At 36.5% G+C, this 24,329-nt stretch overlaps 1 protein-coding gene across 13 annotated transcripts in view; it reads right to left on the bottom strand.

The window, feature by feature from the left end:
- PRR16 (proline rich 16) overlaps positions 1 to 24,329 on the bottom strand; it is a 308,319-nt gene that overhangs the window by 128,576 nt on the left and 155,414 nt on the right. For 3 of the 13 annotated variants that reach the window (XM_035696801.2, XM_035696802.2, XM_035696805.2), the window contains exon 3: positions 18,732 to 18,853. The exons of 9 other annotated variants lie outside the window; for them this stretch is intronic. In XM_035696801.2, coding sequence (XP_035552694.1) covers positions 18,732 to 18,791 — 60 coding nt within the window. In that variant the 5' untranslated portion in view covers positions 18,792 to 18,853. Of the gene's footprint in view, positions 1 to 3,331; positions 3,469 to 18,731; positions 18,854 to 24,329 lie in introns of those variants that run through there. One more of the 13 variants, XM_025432205.3, reaches the window with a different exon arrangement.

Below are 24,329 nucleotides of genomic sequence, written 5' to 3' on the forward strand. Positions count from 1 at the left end.
ATGGTGAGACAGGCTGGAAGCGAGTCTCTTGTATGAAACAGCCAATTGTGAACACAAAGGGAAAGTTCTTGAAGGAAATTAAAAGTGTTCTTCCAGCGAACACAAGAATGATAAGAAAGCAAAACAGCCTTATTGCTGATATGGAGAAAGTCATAGTGGTCTGGATAGAAGATCAATCCAACCACAACATTCTCTTAGGCCAAAGCATAATTCAGAGCAAGGCCCTAACTTTCTTCACGTCTGTGAAGGCTGACAGAGGTAAGGAAGTTGCAGAAGAAAAGTCCGAGGCTAGCAGAAGTTGGTTTATGAGGTTTAAGAAAAAGAAATCATCTCTGTAACATAGAAGTACAAGGGGAACAGCAGGGGCTGACATAGAAGCTGCAGCAAGTTCTCCAGAAAACTTAGCTAAAAGATCACTCATGAGGCTACACTAAACAACACATTTTCAATGTAGACAAAACAGCCTGATTTTGTAAGAAGATGCCACCCGAGATTTTCACAGTTAGAGAGGAGAAGTTGGCACCAGGCTTCAAAGCTTCAAAGGACAGGTGACTCTCTTGTTAGGGGCTAATGCAGCTGGTGACTTTAAGTTCGGAACCCAGGGCTCATTTACCTTTTCAAAAATCCTAAGGCCTTTAATAATTCTGCTAAATTTACTCTGCCTGTGCTCTATGAGTGGAAAAACAAAGCCTGGGTGACAGCACATCTGTTTACAATATGATTTACTGAATATTTGAAGCCCACTGTTGAGAACTACTGCCCAGAAAAAAAAAAAAAGGTTCTTTTCAAAATATTACTTCTCACTGACAATGCACCTGGTCACCGAAAAGCTCTGATGGAGATGTGCAATGAAATTGATATTGTTTACATTCCTGCTAACATACATGCACACTGCCACCCATGGATCAAGTCTCGTTATTGGAGAAATAGATTTCACAGCTGTCCCAGACCGTGATTCCTCTGATGGCTCTGGGCAAAGTAAATAAAAAACTTTCTGGAAAGGATTCACTAGTCTAGATGCCATTAAGAGCACTTGTGATTCAAGGGAAAAAGCCAAAATCTCAGCATTCAAAGGAGGTAGGAGGAAACTGGTTCCAACACTCCTGGGTAACTTTGAGGGGTTCTAGACTTCAGTGGAAGAAGTCACTGCAAAGGTGGTGGACACGGCAAGAGAAGTGCAGCCTGAAGACAGGATTGAACTGCTGCCATCTCATGATAAAACTTGAATGGATGAGGCATTGCTTCTTATGGATGAGCAGAGAAAGTGGTTTCTTGAGATAGAATCTACTCCTGGGGAAGATGCCGTGAAGATAATTGAAATGACAATGAAAGATCTAGAACATGACATACACTTAGTTGGTAAAGCAGTGGGAGGGTTTGAGACAATTGTCCAACTCTGAAAGAAGTCCTGGTGTGGGTAAAATGCTATCAAACAGCATTGTATGCTACAGAGAAAGCATTCATGAAGCGACATGTCATGCAACACAACAAACATCACTGCTGTCTTCCTTTAAGAAACCGTCATAGCCACCCCAACCTTCAGTGCCCACTACCCTGATGGGTCCTCAGCCGTCAACATCGAGGCAAGATCCTCCACCAGCAAAAAGACAGTAACTTGCTGAAGGCTCAGATGATGGTTAATATTTTTTAGCAATAAAATATTTTAAAATTAAGACGTACATTGTTTTTTAAGACATAATGCTATTGCACACTTCACAGACTACGGTATAGTGCAAACATAACTTTGTATGCATGGAAACAAAAAAAATCATTTCGCTTTATGGAGATATTTGCCTTTTTGCCCTGGTCTGGAACTGAACTCACAATACCTCTGAGGTATGACTGTACACAGTTTCTAACAGTGACAGGCCACCTAAATGCATACTCTTTAGAGTAAACATAAAACAATAAGTATTAAGGTAGAAAGAGCCATTAAATCATGGCTTAGCTTCATATAATTAACATGTACTATGCATGCTATAAATACCACATTTACTTATCATTTTTTTTAAAGATTTATTTAATTTATTTATTTATGATAGTCACACACAGAGAGAGAGAGAGAGAGAGAGAGAGAGAGAGAGGCAGAGACATATGCAGAGGGAGAAGCAGGCCCCATGCACCAGGAGCCCGACGTGGGATTTGATCCCGGGTCTCCAGGATCGCGCCCTGGGCCAAAGGCAGGCGCTAAACCGCTGCGCCACCCAGGGATCCCTACTTATCATTTTTTTGCTTGTGTATCAGGTGAGGTATTTACTACTATTCTTTCTCCTGTGACAAACATTACCCACACATTATAAAGGCTGAAATGCCTTTATTAACTTTAATTTCTGCTTTTATAAGGTATCTTGCTATTTTAACAGGCAACATGCTTCTACTGAGGCTACTTGTAAAGTATGGAAAAGGAAGTATTGCTCATCGTAATTGCTTTAGCAGCTTAATAGAGGTAAAAGACTCGTCTCCTTGCACTTTGTGAGTATACACTTCAATATGATTCCACTATGCTAATAATATTCCAGAGGAGGCTGTAGCTCATGATAATGGAAGTGCAAACTTTAACACCAGCTTACAGCTCTCAATCTATCTTTTTGTATTTGTAAAAGTGTAAATGAAATAAATCTCAGGGTGTATATTATATTCCCTATTGATGTTAAACTAGCTCAATAAAAAATATTCTGTAAGCATCATGAGTAAGGTTGTACAAACAAAACCTCCCTCTAGCCAATTCATTCTTCTATCTATTCTCTGCATTGCAGTCAGACAGAGCTCTTAAAAAATATGTATATATTTCTTATACGTATTGACATAACATATTCAACCTCAAGTGATTTCCTACTGTTCTTAAAATCAAAGGCAAATAATTAAAAAGGTCATAATCTCTCTCAGATTTAGGTTTGGTTTTCCACATATGCATGCTCCTATGCCACTTTCTTCACTCCGCGCTCTTTTCATTTCTTCCAGTGCTTCAGAGAAACTAAGCTCCTATATCTGGGTCTATTTTTTTTTTTTTTAAGAGATGGCTGGGGGAAGGGCAGAAGGAGAGGGAGAGAGAATCTTAAGAGAATCTTAAGCCCAACATGGGACTCAATCTCACAACTCTGAGATCATGACCTGAACCGAAACCAAGAGTTGGATGCTTAAGTGACTGAGCCATGGAGGTGTCCCCTATGGGTCTTTGTAAAACTCATTCATAGAGAATCTATAAATTTACATAGAAGTCCACCTAGACATAATCATTCCCCCACTGTTTTCTCCCATAAGACACACACCTGCATACACATGGACTCTGTTTCACACACCTTGCCTATCCTTAAAACATTAGTCTACATACCTCCTCTTCAAGGAAATTTTCCAGAATGCTCTCAAGTTCCATCCCAGAGCCCTAGAGCTTCTGCATGTAACTCTTCAGAGCACAGATCCCACTAATACAGTGATTAACTGTGCAATCAGCTCTTTAACGTCTATCTCTGTGGCAAGAATATAAACTCCCAAAGGGCAGGGTATCCTATGCCTTTATCTGGAACAGACATATATATTGAATGAATAAATAATACATATTTTAAAAATCAAATGAAAAATACTATAACAAGACATTTTAAAGTTAGTTACCTATTACTTACAGATTGATGCTTATTTATAAACTTTTGGGGTGTTGAATTTGGGTTATAAATAAACTATATTAATGAGATTTCTAATTTCCCTCTCTTTCTAATATATACTGATATATTACATATATTTAATAATAAGTAATATGTAACATGTTATATATCACATATGTAATGTTTATGCATACATACATATATGCATAGTTTAAAAATTTGGTAACTTTCAGATATAGCTCTCTTGAAGACACTAAAATGATACATTAAAATAAATGTGTAAGGGGATCCCTGGGTGGCTCAGTGGTTTGGCACCTGCCTTCAGCTCAGGGCGTGATCCTAGAGTCCCGGGATCGAGTCCCATGTCGGGCTCCTTGCATGGGGCCTGCTTCTCCCTCTGCCTGTGTCTCTGCATCTCTCTCTCTCTCTCTCTGTGTCTCTCATGAATAAATGAATAAAATCTTTAAAAAAAATAAATGTGTAAGATTTCTAAAGCATTTCATTTATCAATATCTCTAAAGAAATACATGTAGGCTAAATGGCATTTTGACATATGTGTTTACTTTGTACATCTCAGATATTGAATTAAATGTTTAGTAAAAAACATAAAGGAAGAAGTCAGTAAATTAGATTTTTTTTGTCTAAAGTACCTTAGAATCCATGCAGAACATTAAATTATTTATTAAAAACACCAGAAAAAACCTGTTATTCCTTTCCATGATATTTCAAGCATATAATCAAACTATAGAAATAATAGCATGTATCAACTCTCAAAATAATAGTACTAGAAATATTGATATTGACAATACTATTTGATTTGAAGGTAGAATATCTGAAAGTAAATTTAATACAGACTCTGACTAGTTACACAATGGTGAAACCGGGTCTTTCCTTTCTGGCATTAGTTCCCAATTTCATCAATTAAAAAAAGAAGAAGAGAGAGAGAAACTGTCTGTGGCATCTGTGATACTGCTGTAGCCATGGGTAAAATATTTTGAGAGGAGAGAGGAAAGAACAATTAATTCTACCATGGAGGGAAAGACAATGTCAGGGAAGGTCCAGGAGGTAGGAAATATTTAAAATGGACCTTGAAGGATAAGGTAAAAAATAGTGGAAGAACACTTAAAGCACAACAACATGCAATGCTAAGGAAGGAAGGTTTGAAAAATAAATTGCAATTTCCAGATGTGGAAAGTCATTTGATATAGCAAACTGTAAGGGATATGGGATGGATGTGTGTGTGTGTGTGTGTGTGTGTGCACACACTGTGGACACATGAAGGAGCAGTCTAGGAAGGGAAAACAAATGTAAGGAGAGAAAAGGAGAAAGATGCGGGTGAGGAAGTGCTAGAATGCTTACAGGTCTTCACTAGCATCCTAAATACCATGAGTGTGGCTTGTATCTGAAAAAAAAAAAAAAAGGCAAAGTTTGAACAGAAAAAGGATGTGAGCATCTATGATTTTATAAAGCCCCGAGGAAGTGGAAACACATTGCCATAAAGCAAGCCATTAAAAAAGATTATTCTTGTCCTAAGCAAACCTAGGAATAATTACAGAAAATGATGCAAATGGGAAGATTATATTACATTATTTTTGCATTAGTGAAAACATATGAAAATCTCTGAAGCTCATCTTTAAAACGTCTTTCCCAACTTAAAAGTACCCAGTCTAACTCAATTAGGGTGAGAGCATGTTTAGCACGAATGTACACAGGGACACCATCCTTGATTTAATAAAGGTATGCAGGCGTTATGATATTCCCTCTGTGCCTGAGTTCCAGCATTCTTAATGGAATAAGGTGTGTTATATTTTAAAATATAATACCTGCATGTCTAATTAAATGAACCAGAATATATGAAATGAAAGGAAAAGAAAATTTAAAATTTGAAATTCTTTTAGAATTGGCTTCTCAAGCATCTGTCTTTATTGTCACAGGGCCCCAGAGATATTTTGTAAAAATAAATTGCATATAATTTGAAAAACAATGAAAATTTTCACCAAAGAGAGCCAGCAGCCACTTAAATGTGCCTAAGGCTTTGGAAATTGATATTTCATGGCTCTTATTGTTGCGAATTCCCTGAAAGACTTCAACACAATTTTTTTTTTCTTTGTGAGAATAGAGATTTCAGGGCACTCACAGCAAAAGTTATTCCTATGGGTTAGTTCTAACAAAACTGTTGGAAAAGGTGCTATAAATATACATGCTCTACATATGGTATTTGGATAAGAAAAATGTAGAATATTTTTCTAACACTCTTAAAATGTTAAGTCAATGAACACTGAAAACTTTAAAGCTTCTCTCACCTGTGAATATGCATTATTGACTACTTTTCACTTATTAAAATATGAAACACTGCCTTCCCCACATATAGTTTCAAATATTACAAACTTTGCTTATACTCAGGATAAAGAGTCTCAAGTTGTAATATATATTCTATATTATGTAGTTATTTAAAACTTTGTAGTTATACAGTTAAACTTTTGGAAACCATAAAGACTTGTTTATTTTCACAATTATATTCCCATTGGTTTAGGAAAAAAAAAAAAAAAAAAAAAAGCAAAGCCCTCTAGTGGCCAAAATTATATACAGATCCATGATAAATCCCCAAATTCTCTATTACTATTAAAAAAAATTAAGTAGCGTATTTGTTACACTGTTAGCATAAAGCCTTACTTATTCAAAGTGAAATTTTCTTTTTTCCTGAGGTCTAATTGAATGAAAAGGTAGGACAACTGTGCTATTTAAGTTAATTTCATTAAGGGATTTTAAAATATATTCCATATAATATGAAATTATGAGTGCATAAGCCACATGTTCTGAAATGCCAAGATCAAATATGCGGAGGATTGATTTATATGGATTTTAGAACATAAGATTTTCCTATGTGTAAACCAACAATTAGGGAATGATAACTAAATCTGGGTAATTTGTAATACTCATTCAACTTTTTTTCTTTTTGCAAAAGACTAAGATTAAAACATTGATGTGAGAACTATACAAGGAATGTTTACAAAATAACAGAGCATTTTCAAGCATATCACAGAGTAAAGTGTTCACATCTGACAGGTGGAGGCCGTATGTATATACACCACAATAAAAAAAAAAGGAAACATGGTGAACAGCACCAAATACCACTGTGTAAAAAAGTGACAGAGAAAGAAGGCCTTGTCTTGCGCTTTAAAAAAAAAAAAAAAAAAAAAAAAAGATTTTATTTATTTGAGAGACAGAGACAGAAAGAGTGGGGGGGGGAGGGTGGAAGGAGAGGGAGAAGCAGACTCCCTGCTGGTCAGGGAGCCCAAGGCAGGCTCCATCCCAGGACCCTGAGATCATGACCTGAGCCAAAGTCAGACACTTAATCAACCAACCACCCAGGTGCCCCTGCCTTGCCCTTTTCTAAATATTTCAAAAGAAGCTAGAAAGACTGATTGTGTTGTGAAATTTACAGATTTTTCAAGCATTGGTGCAATTTAAAAAAATGATGGTGCAGGGCAAGCCAAATCTTCACGCAGGCATCATCCACTTCACACATTACCAATCTGAGACCTCTGACTTAAAAGACTGAGTTACTACATGAATACACTATAGAGTTGGTCTCCTTTTACACAACTGAAAAAAATATTTTGGACAAACCTTCCTCTAAATTAAAAATCCTGAATTAGCCTTTCTCAAACAATAAACACAGGGCATCCAACTTTCCCAAGGGTCATTTTCTCTCTTAAGATATTTTTTTCTCAGCCCTGTCATGGTCTGAGATGTAGGAAGATGGTACACACAGCCATTGTTCCCAGGCCTGTAGCATAAATATCTTACAATACAAGGATCTGTCTGGTTCTGGTTATGTTCACTGTTCTAACAGATACACTGCCGAATATCATTACTGTTTAAAGTAAATTAATTTCCCAATTTCCATATTTACTATTGATAAATATAAATTACCTTCAGTCCATCTCAGAATAGGATGTGACACTGGGGTGTCATAGCACGTTATTGAGGCACTTTCCTGGTACAACTTAAACAATGGCTTAGCAAATAGGGCCAGTGCACCGTTAATGAGTTTAGATTCAATTGTCAGAAGCAACAGAATAATCATCTAATCCCCCAAAGTAGAAAGGGTGTACTCTACAGTTACATGAATGTGCATATAAGAGAGAGAAGAGTTTCTGAGATAAGAGAAGAAAGAAGTTGTAATGCTGAAAAGTCATAATAGATAACTTTCCTTTTTTTTTAAATAAAAGATGATTTTCAAAACAATGTTTTTCTTTCTAAAGCTCCTCGGGGAGCTCCTTCTCCTCAACTTCAAATGCTCTGGTACAAGCTAAGTCAAGACCAGAATCTACTTACTTAAGGCAGCATGATAGATAGAATCTCCAGGAAGCAATCCAAAGGAAAAGTTTCTGGGTAATAAGAGCCAACGGCTGGAGGCGGTGTGTACTGAATGAAAATGTAAATGAAATGACTTTTCATTGTTTTACTTTTTATACCCTATTCAACTTTTTCACTCTTTTCAGCAGCATGTGTGCATTGCTTTACTCATAAAAAGAGAACTCCCAGTGAAAAGTTAGTATAAGTAGAATCTCCTCCCACAATAACAAACAAAGCAAGAAAGAGCAAAAGTGCTTAAGAACAGAAGTGGTGCCATTCACCATCTTATATGTGAAATAATATTAGCTAAAGGAAACAAGAGTTTTAGCTTGGCTCAGGCATCCCGAGATCCACCTTTATGCCTCGGTTAAAGTACCAGTGAAGTTAACAAAAGTGCTCACATTTTCACAAATCATAACAAATATGAAAATGTGATGTGGACTGTGGGCAGGACTGCAGAATAGCAGGTGGCAGAACAAGGGAAGTGAGCAGGGGCTCAGGGCAGGAAGCAGATGTGCTGGGGCCATGCTGAACAGAAGTAACAATATGACACACAAAGACTTTCCCCATAGGCCCATGATAAACCCTGAACATGGTAGGAGAATGAACTAGAACACAGCATGACCTATGCTACAAAAGGAGAGGAGGTAATTCACTATTCCTTTTCATCTCCGCCTCTGCTCCTTCTCCCCCAGGTGTTCAAGCTCTGGGACTGTGGCTACTACATGAAAGCAGCTCACCTTCAACCTCGGGGCTTGCCTGGGAAAGGAAGTCAGACTCGGACACGAGAGGAAAGTGGTACAGAAATGTCACCCACACTGCTTGATACCCAAGGCAAGTGCTAAGAAAGATGAAGAAAACTGGTATGGAGATGCTATAAACAACATTGTGGCAAGGGCAGAGGGAAGGAAAGAAACACGGAACACACAAAAGGTGATGAATTCCATTTGGAAGAGATAGAAGAAGATGTGCCCTGAATGCTTTGTGCTAAAGATATACTTAATAAGATATACTTATTCCATTATCTAAAGCATTATCTAGGTCTACATTTATAGATACATAGATACATAATATACAGACATAGAGATACATTCAGAATGAAAGAGAAGAGAAACTAAAGAGCAAAAGAAACAAAATGAACTCTAAAACACCATCATTACCAAAATGATCGATAAAATGCAAAGAGCAAGACAGAGAATAGATATTACTGAAACTAAGTTATTGACCTTGATAAAAAGCCTTGGGAAGTCCAGGTTTCAATACAGAATTTTTGGACAACTCTGCATCCTATGTCAGGGTGTGGCAGTGAAGAAGACAAGTTCCCGGCCCCCAAGACCCTAGTCTTCCTTACACCATGAGGGGCTTCGAATGCACATATGGGGATACCCTAGCCCATACTTCCAAGCTCTGTCCCTAAATAGCCTCTGCAAAGTCACCTTTGGCTACTCTTTGGGTTCCAATATACCAGGGATTTGGTCTGCTCTCAGAAAGAAAGATCATGACAGGAAGTTGATACAAGTCCTTGAACGATTTGGAGCTGATAGCTGGGGAATGCCAGGCTCTAGGGTACTGGGGTGTGATCTAGATGGGAAATACAGAAGTCAGCTGGACAGGAGCGCTGGGTCAAGAAGCAGAACAAGAAGGCAGCACAAGAAGGCAGAACAAATGGAGCTGAACAAATGTTTGAGAGGGTGCTCTCAAACACAGTGTCATCCAAGCATGGGTCTCTCTTGATGAGCTCTAAAGTCTGTACTGACTGCAGAAATTAGGGAGGAAATAATAGATATGGAGAAAATAAAAGTGGATATCCATCATGGGAAATGTTGGTTTTCCTAGTAAATAGGCTCCACTATTATAAAGCAGAAAAAAAGCAATGTATACAAAAAGCTCATTTCTCTGATAGGAACTAGAGAATGTGGTTGTTTAAACTACACAATACCCATCAGTAAAATCTGCTGGTGAACAACTGCCACCGAGAAATATCCAGCACTTCAATGATAGGCAGCTGGGCAGAAGGGGCAAGTTGAATTCAAGTGAGAAAAATCAAGCTGGTATCAGAATTTTCCCAGAGCAATATCAAATGACAGGAGATGGAACAGCCATGCGCATCAGGTTCTGGTGAAGAAGAAGAAAATGTGACCCAAGAATGTGCTCCCCAGCCACAGCGTTGTGCAATATAGGAACAACAGACATCATAGTCTCAAATCTCCAGTATCAACAGGGCAGACACCACAATTCGCCAACCCAGATGATAGCAGGGAAAGCTGTGCAGAAAGGATTAGATCAATATTCATCACCCAGGTCCACACATCCCGAAGGAGAAAATATATTACCCGAGCATTTAAAAAAGTATCTGTCAAGTATGGAGACAACTGACAGAAAATAGCAAGCATCTGAGAACACAAAGACTACAGGATCTCTTGAACACTTCTTTGAAAGCAAATGTACAAATAAAAACAAACAGAAATTACTTGACAGTATACTTGACAACACAGGATCTCATCAAACATGGATGAGGATTTCAAATCCACTTTCGCTTTTATTTATTTATTTATTTTCAAAGATTTTGTTTATTTGAAAGAGCAAGAGAGAGTGAGACAGAGAGGGAGCGCTAGTAGGGGGAGGAGCAGAGGGGAAGGGAGAAGCAGGCTCCCACTGAGCAGGAACCCCAAAGTGGGGCTTGATCCCAGGATCATGACCTGAGCCAAAGGCAGATGCTTAACTGGCCACCCAGGAGGCCCCACTTTTGCTTTTTATATTTCCTAAGCATCAAGCAATAAAATTAGAAATTAAATTCATAAATTATACCACTTATGGAAATTCTAAAAATGCAGGTAAGACCCTATATTGTCATGAGTATGTATGTAGTAAAAGTTCAAAGAGGAAGGGGGTGGTTGGATTGGGATCAAGGGACTCAGAGGTTTTGTGGTTTCTGTGTTGTTGAAACAGAAAGAAAAAAAGTTCCTAGGCAGACAGAGCACACCAGAATATCTATAAAATCTGTTTCTCTGGTACCATGTGCCTGTTAATATTATTTTTTGTAGTTGTCTGTGTGCTTAAAAATGTTCTGAATTAAAAATGTTTAAAAATACAAAGCCTACAAAATGTCTTAGTTTGTGTTACCAGGTAGGGGCTCTGAACATTTTTAATACATAGTGTATTAAGTTATCAAAATTTACATTCTATGTTAAGAAAACATAAAGAGTATCATTGGCAAGCTTCTTCAGCAAGGATGCCTGTCAATGAAAAAGAGTTACAAAATATGTTGCCACTAACATCCTGTCATTTAAAATGTGTTGCAAACAAAAAATATTCATAAGATATATGGTTTCAAATTTAAAAACAACTAGAAGTTTGGGGATCAGAAAAAAGTTGATGCACTGACTCTAAAATGTTTGCTTTGCATAAAGCAACGGATGTATTTGTACTGTCCTTCTACATAGTTTCATAATTTGAAGGTGAGCGCAGTAGTGGAGTTCTCCTCCATGACCCGTGCTTTACATTCAAGATTGCTAAGGAGGCAATCTAAGATATGAGTAAGAAGACTCTGACTTGAGAATGTGTATGATGACACAGATGTAGTGACAGGAGGGCATGCGTGTTATCTCAGCTTCTCACTGACCAGGCTCAGGAACCTGTGAGAGTGCTTTGGCTATGAAATCTCTCATCTCCTTGACATCGAATGTTCTGTTAACCAAATTGTAAAGCTTCTCCTAGACAATGTGGTTGGACGCATGGTGGGATGAGAAAGAGACCAGAAAATAAATCTTCACTTTGAATGTGGAAAGCTTTTGAGATTGATTTAATTATTGTACTCATCTGAATAATTTCTGAAGACAGTGGTGTGGTGGACATAGGTATTTCTGCTTTCCCTCGTCTTTTATCTAGTGCTGTTTAGGTTTCGCACAGGTTGTGGGCTCCATGGAGAAAGAAACTTCAGAGCATGTCTCTGGACACCCATGGAAAACTGTTACACCAGCTGCAGAAACACCCAAATCCTATAAATCCAGGTGTGGCTAAAGTTGATATACTATACAGGGATATATTACACCAGAAAATTACAGAGCCATTAACTTCTCAGGATGGCGTGAGGAATGCCTGCCATTGTGAAATCACGTATTGTTCCAGAAAACAAAAATGTGCAAGAAAATTCTGTAAGGTGACTCTATAGAGAGAACAATGGAATTTAAATCTATTAATATTTCATTTCATATGTGGGTAGCCTTTTCTGGAAACAAAAGATAATGGGCGACCAGTACTTCCAGAGGGTACTCAAAGAAACAACGGCTGGTATTGAGGTAGCAGGCTCAGGAAAGTAGGAAGAAAACTCTCCTAATGGAACGCAAGTTTCCTCCCAACAGAGAACAGGATTATTCCTTAACAGTTAATTCTTAATGGTTAAATCCAATAGACAAAAGAGTAAAAAATGCAGAGGATTGGGGGCAATTTTTTGAAGATGAAGAAACATTAATACCTGTAATGTTTCCTTCCTAGTGGAGTCCAGTATGTTCATATACTTACTTCTTTGGACCTTGAGAATGTGGAATGAATGGAAGAGTTTGCAAAGAACAAATATAAAGTTGTTCCTTTTCACTTCCTCTAGTGATTTAGCTATATGCAGAGAACACATTTGTTCAGCTCCAAGTATAAGGAGGGCATCTTCTGGCCTCCACTGTGTGGGGTTGACTGGGTCACCCTGGGATTCAGTACTTAGACTAATTTATGCTTTCAGACAGAGGTACACTGTTAAATGTTTAACAATCAGATCTCCAGGAGGAAAAAAAGTCCCTGCTAAATGTCATTAACTGATTTCCATGGTGTACATACTTTGATCACAGCTCATTTTAAGCTACCAACATGATGTCACTAATCATGGAGCTGGGGAAGTGCATGAACAATGGGCTCTCACAGCCCCTATGAGTTGGCTCCAGCTACCACCGCATGTGTCATTCTTCAGGCTGATTTTATCAGTAACTTAGGTGATATTTTAGATTCAAATTGCTTATGCTGATTCTCAATTGGTTTAAAGCTGGAGTTGGCAAGAGGAGAGCTAATTATTTGTCTCCCTCAAACAGCAAAATATACACGGTCTAGTACAGGGATCATTTCTAATTTACCCTTAGAGCTCTGTGAGTAATAGAGTAAATGAATCCTATGAAACACTTAGCAAATTAAAATGAATGAATATACTTGAGTTTTGATGATGCAGAGATATTTCTATATATATAAAATAGCATGATGTGCAACCTTTATTCAAATAATCTAGGCTCTTATGTAAAAAAATTCATTTAGCTACTAACAAGGTAAATGCAGACATTTCTCATTCTAAAGCCTTGGGGAATAAAAATACTTAGTCCTTTTATTATTAACCTCAAATATTTCTACTGAAAGTGTTTGGATATGTTTTCTTCACACACATATGGTCAACTCATAATAAATGTATATTGAATTAAAGAAAATCCCAGTTTAATAATGAAACATTAAGCACAAAAATATCACATATGTGTAAGTCAACAACAGAGTGACTATTTAAATTGATTATTTCGATTAGACACAAAAATTATATAAGTGGTTATTTTTAAAAAATGGCAAAAAGCTACTTTGGCAAGGTGTATATGTCAACCTAAATACACCCCTTTTGGAGCTTATTTGTCACAGTGAATTACTGGATTTCAGGTGCTGACTTCTGTACTTACATTTATTTTTCCCCTATTCTGGTATGTTTCATAAGTACTTAAACTTTTTTTTTTTTTTTTTAAGAATCATTACTACCATTACAGAGTTTTTCTACTTCTTTTAGATCTCAATGTGATGAGATATCATGTAAAAAAAATTTTTTTTCACATAATTGCTACCACCTTTCAGCTTTACATCTATTAAGAGGTGCTATAAGAAGTGAACAGGCAATTGAGCCAAAGACAGCAAACACATAACTTTAAATTAGTTACACAATTAAGTTTCCTCAGTTGGCTTCTTTTGCCATGATGCTGAGGTAGTATAATAGCAGATTTCCAGTCAGCAGAAATTAGAGTACAATAAAACCATAATGACATGGTAAGTAGGCTCCAAGAGATTCATTCATGTAGAAGTTGGTAATTATACTGTAAGGATAACAAAGCAAACTGGACACATCTCTGCAGCTAGCAGAGCTGGGATGCTACAGGTCTGGATGTGCAATCAAAATCTATGAAGTCTCAGCTCAAAATGGGCACCACCTGGTGGCAGCTGTCCACTCTGTCTTAAATGTAGAAGTGGACAAAGGTCAGATTCCAAGACTTGCTGGGATTTCGGGAGAGTGATAATAATTTAGGAATCTCCTGATTAGCTGGCACCTGTGTCATCCCCCAACCACAGAGTTGGGAAGGATGAATACCAAGACCAGGAGGACCTTCCTCAACCTGCCTGGCTCCCCAAGTAAGGTCTCATTTTTCCTTCCATATCCAGCCTCCTCATTTGATTCTCTTCATTTAAATATATGGAGCGGATTGAGGATGAAAACCAACCTTCAATCACTATCATCCAAATTTGCATTATTGTGGGGCATGTAATTGCATGGTTTTATTGCATTACATTTGATTCTAGAGCATTTTAATGGATAATCCCACAGACCATTTCCCTGAGTTTTCAGATTATAAATTAAATTAGGAAATGTTAAGGGAAAAAAATGAAGCATCAAAATGGGTCCTCAAGTATTACTAAACCACTCCTTCTACCCCTCCTTCCTCTCATCTATTTTTTGCTAATTTATGTGACAGTTTCTCTCTCTCTCTCTCTCTATATATATATATATATCCACCTCCTCCCATACTTTTCTTTACATAATAAACTATTAAGTATCATAAAACTCTTTTTAAAAAGTGTTTTATTACTCAAGAAAAAACATGCATTGAAAACTTCTGTCAACGTAATAAATTTCTTATCCTTTGATTATGTGTACAATTCAATTTTATGGACTTAATGCCAACAAGCCAATATATATAATCACTAGTAGAAAATGAGCATTTATATCATTAACTACCACATTATTAAGTACTCATCATTTCTACAGGCCAGAGTTAACATGAACAATATATGAGCAAGTTACGGGAAAAGGCTGGTGGGTTGTATATTAAGGAAAAATAAGGGAAGATGTGAACAATGAGAAGGAGATCTCTTTTGCTTTATGAAGTTTCTGAAGTTTTTCTGTCCTATCAGTTTTTTTGTCTATTCTCACCCTCCACTGATGGTTCAATATATCTTGGTGTGTCTTTCACAGCATTTTTTTTTCCGGTGGTGGATCTTCAATAACTATGCCCTCATCATCTTTATTGTCATGGTTCACGAAGGGAATGCAAAAGTTCACAAAGACAGGCATATTGCTTATAAATATAAATATTGCTCAACCTTATCATTAAATATCATCTTTCATTGAGAAAACAGCAAAAGTGAAAACTTTTACAATATAGCCTTGGCAAGCATGTAACCTAAGTTGGTTATTTGATTTAGATAGTTTAGTGGACAATGTTTTAAAAGAATATAAAGAGGTTGCTTGGTCTCAGTACAAACAAGACTGCACACAGGCTGCTCCATGCATTTATATTATACACCCGAGGCACCATGAAAATATTTGCGTGGGCGCATAGGGCAGACTAATTCTGGTAGGTAATTTTAAATTAATCAAAATGAAAAATAAACATATCATTTGGCCCTCAACTCTATATCTAGGATTCACATTACCTGTGTGTAAGTATTTATATACATATTTTCTTTCTCATGTTCACTAAGGTACTATTTGCAATACAGGTACATATGTGTCAACAGAGATATATTCTCATCATGAATATAAGAATGCTAATCTAAATATCATTTGTTGGGCAGCTCGGGTGGCTCAGCGGTTTAGTGCCACCTTCAGCCCAGGGTGTGATCCTGGAGACCCGGGATTAAGTCTCGTGTCGGGCTCCCTCCCTGCATGGAGCCTGCTTCTCCCTCTGCCTGTGTCTCTGCCTCTTTCAGTCTCTCTCTCTCTCTCTCTCTCTCTGTGTGTCTCTCATAAATAAAGAAATAAAATCTTTTAAAATAAATAAATATAATTTGTTAGGGGAGCCTGGGTGGCTCAGTTGGTTAAGCGTCTGCCTTTGGCTCAGGTCATGAGCTCGGGGTCCTGGGATTGAGCCCTCCATCAGGCTCCCTGTTCCATGGGTAGCCTGCTTCTCCCTCTCCCTCTGCTGCTCCTCCGGCTTGTGCTCTCTATGAGATAAATAATAAAATCTTTTAAAAAATAATTATTTTCATTTGTTAAAACACTGTTCATAAAATACAAGGAAGAACAAAAACAAATTCTCACAAGATACAACAAAAATACAAAGCAAAATAAAATGTTCATCAATAGGGAACTAGAGTTATATGCAATGCAGCTCTTTTAAAAACTAATGTAGAAAGGTCTGCATGTGCTGATATGGCTGACATGGAAAGGTTAAGAACTTGTACTTTTAAACAATAGCAAAAATATGGAACAGTGCATATAGAGATGAAGGTTCTTCCAAAGAAGATTCTAGGCTGGAGACTAATATATCCTTTCGCCATAATTCTAACACAGTGGCTTTTCCTCCAGCTCTTGGACAGACTCACCATTTGACTGAGCACTAGATGAAGTAATTAACTTGCTTTTAAAGTCCAAGTTATATACATATACAAATACATCATATGCATACATATATACATATATATAGAGAAATAATGCAGATATGTACATTTATCAATACTTGAATCACTCAATTCAAGGGATGCTTATATTATACAACATTGGGGGGAGTAGATATTACTGAGACTTGATTCTTGTTACTAGACAAGAATATTTATGTCCCCATTCTCGAACCTGTGGACAATGAACAGACTGTTCAATAGTTAAATTCACCTCCCAATACCCTTTGTTATGCTGAATCAGCAGAACCAGCTAAATTCCATTAGTTGAAGAACTTACGTTGAAAATCCTCTGAAAATAAATACTAACATGTTTTTAAAAAGAAGGCATGTGTGTGTACAGGAAGGTTATCTAGAAGAATAAATAATATCTGTGAGACAATAAGATTTACATTGTTCTCAGATCTTTGAATGTTAAGAAAAACATACTTTGCTGGTCTATCTTTTTGTATTTAAATTTTTTACCATATGCATATTCCATTAAAAAATCATAATACACATTCTTAGAGAAACAAAGCTTCTCTACCAATAGGACAAAAGTCCTCTAAGATTTAGAAGGGGCATCTGACGTCAAGAGTATTGCTTGCCATCTATTTGATTCAGGCCTGGGTTTATGGTGACTGCACTTCCATAAATAATTATAAATCAAATGTACAACCCTGTGGATAAAAAGACAAAATCAATTCAGTCATTTAATGTCGCTGACATTGCTGTTCTCTCTCCAGCTCCTCTGCACAGCTGGACAAGTTAGACTTCTCATAGTTAGGTGCTTCTCATAGTTGCCTAATTGCTCAGACAACTGCTAATTTAACATCACTTTATCCTTGATGTCACAGCCAGATTGACCTTTCTGAAGTGGAGATTCCTTGGCTTGCACCTCTTCAGGGACCTCTCTCCACTGTCTCAATAAAACCTAAACTCCTAAACAAGACTGTGAATCATCCCCTAACAAATTCCCTTTTCTTCCTCAACAAAAGACTACCTAACTACAAGAATGTTAGCAGGGCACATGGCCACCCTCTGCCAAAAGTCTACATTTCCTAGGCTCTTGTGTAATGAGTAGATGTGATATACAACTTCGGCCTAGCCAATGGAAGATAATGTGTACAACTTCTGGGAAACCTCCTCAAGGGAGGAGATTTTGATCTCCTCTCTGCTCCCTGGAATGCTGATGTGATAGCTGCAACAGCCATCTTGGATCACAGATGCACTGGACTACCTACTTTATATGAGAGAAAAGTAGATTTCCAATTCATTTAAATTCTTGCTATTTTGAGAATTAGTCCCTCAGAGTTAATCCTAATTTGAATGAATACAAAACACATTATGTGATCTGGTCAATCTATTCTTTTCACTCATCTTTTACTACTCCTACAGTTGCCTCTATACAGCAGCTACAACTAACTGGCAGTTCTCAGACCACGCCATGCTATTTCTTACTTTTATGTGTTAGTTGAAGATGGCTCATCTGTCTGAAATATTCTGCTCCTACCTCTATTCAAGCTCTACTCCTTTGCATGGAAAATTGGGCAATGGACTCATTAGAAGACAAAAATAGTATTTTTATCCTGCCCTACCCCATGTTGTTTGACACACGGTAGTTGCTGCAGAAAAGTTCAGAAAACCTTTAGAGCTGAAGAAAATCTTCTTAACCTTCTCCTACCCTCATTGGCCCAGGAAAGGAAAAACAGAGAAAAAGGATTTAGAATACAAGGCAGGGAAAAAGTAAACCTCACAGATAAATAACTTCTGAGAGAGAAAGAGAATATACTGCACCAACTTAAAAAGAATATTGTCCTATGCAATAAAAAATAAGAAAGAGCTCCCACATATTTGACATTTTATTGCCCTATTTAAAATTCCAGTAAAAGGGACAGAAGAATAAAGCCCCAGAAAGCAGGACAAAATGACTGAAATGGAAAATAAGAAAGAAAAAATACAAATATTAGCATGATCAATCTGAAACACTCTATAATCCACTTCTAGGAAGGTGAAGTTCAGCAAGAGAGAAGAAAGGAATGAGGAGCATTATCAGAAACATTATACCTGAGCACATCTCAAAAAAGTAAATGATGTTCAGGATGTACTTACTGGAATATGCATGTATTCATTCTTTAGCTCATGTAATCCAGTCCTAATTACTGACCACATGCTTCAGCCACTGGAGAGCAAAAGATGAATAAGGTAATGTTTCTGCTCTCCATGACCTTATTCTATTAAAAAAAACAGGGCACATAAAATGGTAATTATAATACAATGACAGTAAGAACAAAAATAAAAGTTTGTAAGAGCTCTGCAGGAGTATAGGAGAGATACCTCGCCCATCTAAAACTCAGTTTGGAGTTTTACAATATAACACTTACATGCTACACTTATGGGTTTATACTATAGTTTCTAACTTCTGATTTTTTTTAAAGATTTTATTTATTTATTCATGAGAGACACAGAGAGAGGCAGAGACATAGGCAGAGGGAGAAGCAGGTTCCCTACAGGGAGCCCATTTTGGGACTTGATCCTGGACCCCAGGATCACTCTGGGAGCTGAAGGCAGATGCTCAACCACTGAGCCACCCAGGTGCCCCAAACTTTTGATTTTCTTTTAAATAATTCCCATAAAATGCATTTTGGCATTCAATTTAATGCTAAAAAACCTTTATAATCTATGTACTCCAAAAGCCACTGGGAAAAACCAAATAACCGCATTCCTTTTTTATTTTTATTGCAGTATAAGACATATAGAGACAAGAATAAATCCTAAGAACAGCTCCATGAGTTTTTTTCCAAGGTGAACTTACCCATGTGACCCATACAGAGACCAAGAATCTAATACTGCCAGCAACCTGGGAGATGCCTCATGGCCCCTTTCAGGCACTTTCCTTTCCCAAGTAAAACCATCTTCATGATTCCTAATAGCATGGATTAGATAGGTTAGTTCTATCCTTGAACTTAATAAAAATGAAATCATATCTCATATGCACTCTGTGTCTTCCTTCTTTGGCTGAATATTAAGTGATAAAATATGTTTACACTGTTGGATATGTAGTTTTATTTTAAATAATATTTTTAAAGAACATTTTTAGACTGATGAATTGTGAAAATGGTACAAGGAGTTGCCACATAACCTCACACTCAGTTTTCCATATTATTAGAATCTCATATTCATATGGTACATCTGTCAAAATTAATGAACCAATATCGATACATAATTGTTAACTAAAGCTTACAGTGCACTGAAATTGCTTTAGTTGTCCCTTAATGTTCTTTTTTCTGCCCAGGGCCCCATCTAAGATGCATTAGATATAGTCATCATGTCTCCTGAGGTTCTCTTGGTTGCCCATTTCTCAGGTTTCCCTGGTTTTTCATGATCTTAACAGTTTTTAGGATTATTGGTCAGGCATTTTGTGAAAGGGCAATCAACTGGAATTTGCCTGATGTTTTTCTCATGGTTAAATGGAGGGAATATATTTTTGGGAAGAACACCACAGAGGTAAAGGGCCATTCTTATCACATCACATTGAGGTATATGTATGTGTATGATGTCATCTTTGATGTTGAGCTAAATCACTTGGCTTCAGGTAGTACTTGTCAAGTTTCTCCACTGTAAAGTCACCATCCCTCTTGTTTTTCTTCATCCTTTCCTACCATACTCTTTGGAAGCACGTAATATAGACTAGAAAACAACAAGATTATATGATTCCAAAGTACAAGTCTTAACTACTAGAACATAGAAACTTACATGACAGTGACATTTACAATGGATCCAATTTATTATATCCACACAGAGTATCAGCCCAGAAAAACTATTGTAGTTTTTTTTCATGAAATCATTTTAAATGACTGTCAAATAACTTGATTTTTCTATTAATGTGGCATCTATGGAAATAGTCTTAGACTGATTCTAAATAAGCCAAGTGAAAAACTAGAAAGTATTGAATAAAAATCATTTGAAAATCTGGGTTAGCTAAATTTTGCATGATTTTATTCACTTGTCTCTTTGCATGTATAAGCTTAGTTACAGAGTTTCTAAGGAAGATTTCCAAAAATAAACACCATCTAGTATTAAGAGTTGATATTGCAAATATACAAAAATGCTGAGGGGATCTACTCATAGAAGATTAAAATAGATTACATAATTTATTAAGAAGTACCTTATTAAGAATACCATCAACAAATAAGTTACCACCATCATTTTTATCTCATAAATCTAATGAGAAATATGCCTAATGTCTTAACTATTTCCTTAGTTTAATATATAAAGTATATTATTAATCTAATATCGTAAAAAGTAACACAGCATATTTTCCATATATGATATTGTAAATCATATAATCTTCAGTTTTATAACGACATTGAGTAACCTAAACTATCTGCCAAATGGCCATAGGCTAGAATTATATCTCTTCACATTATTCTTAAATCAAGTTTCCATCCTTTTTGAGTGAAGTTTCAACATAAGGTACTGGATAACTCATAGTCAGTAGTAATAGAAATGACAATGATCTTCAAAACAGATTCTATATCTTCATCTATCCCTGAGGGAAAATGACCTTGATCTTCACATTAACTGTGAATCACATGGGCTGCCCTGACTCATACTCTGCAAATAGGAATGATCAATGTAAATTAGCAAGAAATACATTGCAAACTTCCCAGAAAAACCCATACTACTGAAATTCCATTATTAAAACTAATACACTGAACTTCAAAAGAGTGGGAGAGAACTATATTGAGATAGAGCTACACTGTTCCCCAGATAGTTTATTTTTTACATGACTCAAAATAGATCTTTTAATCCATCTCAGGGGTGTGCTGAAGCCAGCTTATTAATGGCTTATAAGAGCCATTTGTTGAATTTTCTGGAATTTGTGAACCTATTGTTGAAGTCATTATTAGAAATTAAATTATATAAACTAACAGTATAATCATATTAAAAACAAAGGTAATGAATATTCAAACCTCATCACTTCCTAACACCTTACTATTATACATGTTCTTGAGCTCATTTACATCTGCTGTGTATGCAAGAAATTCTACATATAGTTGCTACTGTGCATCATTTTCAATTCCACACTCAGTGACATCAGGCTGGTAGCTTGAAATAAACCATGAGGGGCAGTATTTACACCATAAAAATAAGAAAATGTTACAAACCAGGGCTCTACTACCTCATCTCAGAGAACTGGTTGTTAAACATTTACCAGCACACCACTGACCAATCCATGTCTAACCCTCCCTCTTGCCAATTCTATCCCCCACTCCAAAAGCAATCTTAGTATCAATTCTCTTTAAAGACACTCATTTTGGGGGAACTTCCAGCTGTGTATATAATACTGGTTCACTTAAAGATAATAAAGATTTAAATTCTTTTGAAATAGAATTTCAATAGAAAAACAGAAAAGTGATGTGATTTCAAGCAAGCAACCGTCTTGAGGGAGAAAGTTCCTATGTGGGTTTAACAAATTCTGAAACTTATATGTGACTTTAAAGTTTTGAATGTAAGAGAAGGTAGGAAAGCCCATTGGTGAAAGACAGAAATGGGTTTCATCTTGATTTCACCATTTACACTAGGAACATAATATCTCTAAGACTTGAGTCTTAATAATAATAAAAAGTAATACCAATGTTGTCAAACTTTTGATGAGTAAAATGAGATAACAGATGTGAAGTTACCACAGACATTCCATAAACATCGGCTGTTTTGTGGTATACACTTAGGTTCAGCAATGGACCACCATTGGGACCAAAGAAGCTTGAATTCATAAATGCTCAATGAATGCTATGCAGATGAGCTATTTACCCTCTTGCATCTATACACTGAATATTAGCATAGTAAAGCTCAGAGAAGACCAGCATATAAGGAACCTGAATAAGTAGTCAGCAGTGTTCATAAAATTTCTCAAATTTTACCCAATCTTCTCATTTTGGTGACTTCTAAGCCATTCCTCTCCAAAATGCTGTATCTAATAATATAATAAGTCCCCTCATTTCTACCTCTGTAGGACAGCTAAATATGCATTTACTGCTGTTTCATTCTCTGGTAGCCCCTAAATCAGGATCTTAATACTTCTCCCCCACAAATAAAACTATATAACCTGGTAATTTACTCCTATTACCTGTAAATACATTTTTTTTGGTAAAGTATTTTAGGAAATAATGTTAAAATAAAGTATGACATCCAGATAATCTTATAAAGGCCTATTCTAGACTGTACAGAATTCAGAAGGATTATATAAGTTTTTAAAGAAGGTTCAGAGGTCATCTAAAAGCAATTATGGGTTTTAAAAAATGCAATTATGAGACTGGAATTATTAAAGAAATAAGTTGAAGGGTTGATATTATAATAGATTTCAATAAGTTAAGACTTAGCAGTAAAAGGGATTGGTCAAATGCAATCTATGAGGCCACAGACCAAAAAAAAAAAAAAAAAAAAAAAGGCTTACATTTTGGTGTAAGTGTTTAATCATACCAAAGTATAATTATACAAGAAAAATTTCTTGGCAGACATTGACATTTGTCACCCAAATATTTCAGCTTCTAAAAATTTCTTTTTGAGGGAAATCTCTTTAAAAATTAAGAAGATTTTCATATATCTGGAATACTAATTGTCATCTACTTGAAAGCCAGAGAGAAGAGTAGAAGACCTTACAATGTTCTTTTCTTTCTACAAATCCATGGTTAAAGCCAAGACACATACCAGGCAATGAGTGAACGAGTGGCAAAATAAAAAATGCAGCCGCTATTTCCTTCTGAAATTTCTTATCCTATGCCTTTTATGTCATAGTTCTATTCTAATTTTTCATTCTAAATTTATCCTGAAGTTCCTGTGAATTATTAATAATTTACTTTATTTCACAAAGCATTTCATACAAGTTTTATTATTGTTACTGTCATTCTATTCAGTGTCAGACACTGAACATCTCCTACAATGCAGTCTCAGGAATCTACAATCAAGTCCTCCACCTAGAAGAGCCACTGCCTGTTCTTACCACAATATTCTATCCATGTGCCCCCTATCCCTGTAAACAAAAGAAAAGAAAACAAAATGTAAGGCCTGCTTCTGATATCTACAGTTGTGGTGTCATGGTTCTCTTGGTCTTTCCATGTTTTTTTTTTTTTCTTTCCATTGTTAATTCCCTTTTCTCTTCCCTACATTTTAATAAACCTTCTCAATTCCCGTCTGTAATATCGCTAGACGTGCATTAATTGCAGTTTTGTTCCTCTGCTAATCCCAAATCAGGATCTCAGTAGCTTCTCAGACACTGGCCAGTGTCATACCCACTCTGTCCCTTTGTGGTCAATCTAACATATCATTGCCACGTTTCTCTTCCAAAAGCGTATCACCAATTAACTCTGAAATGTTCCATTCTCCTTACTGACTGCTAAGAAGAATCCATGCATTTCATCCTCTGCGTATCATCCCAGCATAGTTTCTGATTCTTCTACTACCTTCACTCTAAGCTTCCAGCAGATGGCTGAGCTTTCCTGACTTAGGGCTTTGCTAATTATGCTCCCATTATCTAGAATGTCCTCCTCTCACTAGCTTAAAATTCTACACATTCCCCAAGGCTATGCATTCATTCTTTGATTCATTTACCAGAGAGGGACACGTTGATGAATAAGATGGTCATTTCTTCTGTCCTAATAAAGTGCCGGTATGGAAGCAACAACAGAAAATAAACAAATCATCTTG

This window comes from Canis lupus, chromosome 11 (genome assembly GCF_003254725.2).
Source record: "Canis lupus dingo isolate Sandy chromosome 11, ASM325472v2, whole genome shotgun sequence".
Classification (NCBI taxonomy): domain Eukaryota; kingdom Metazoa; phylum Chordata; class Mammalia; order Carnivora; family Canidae; genus Canis; species Canis lupus.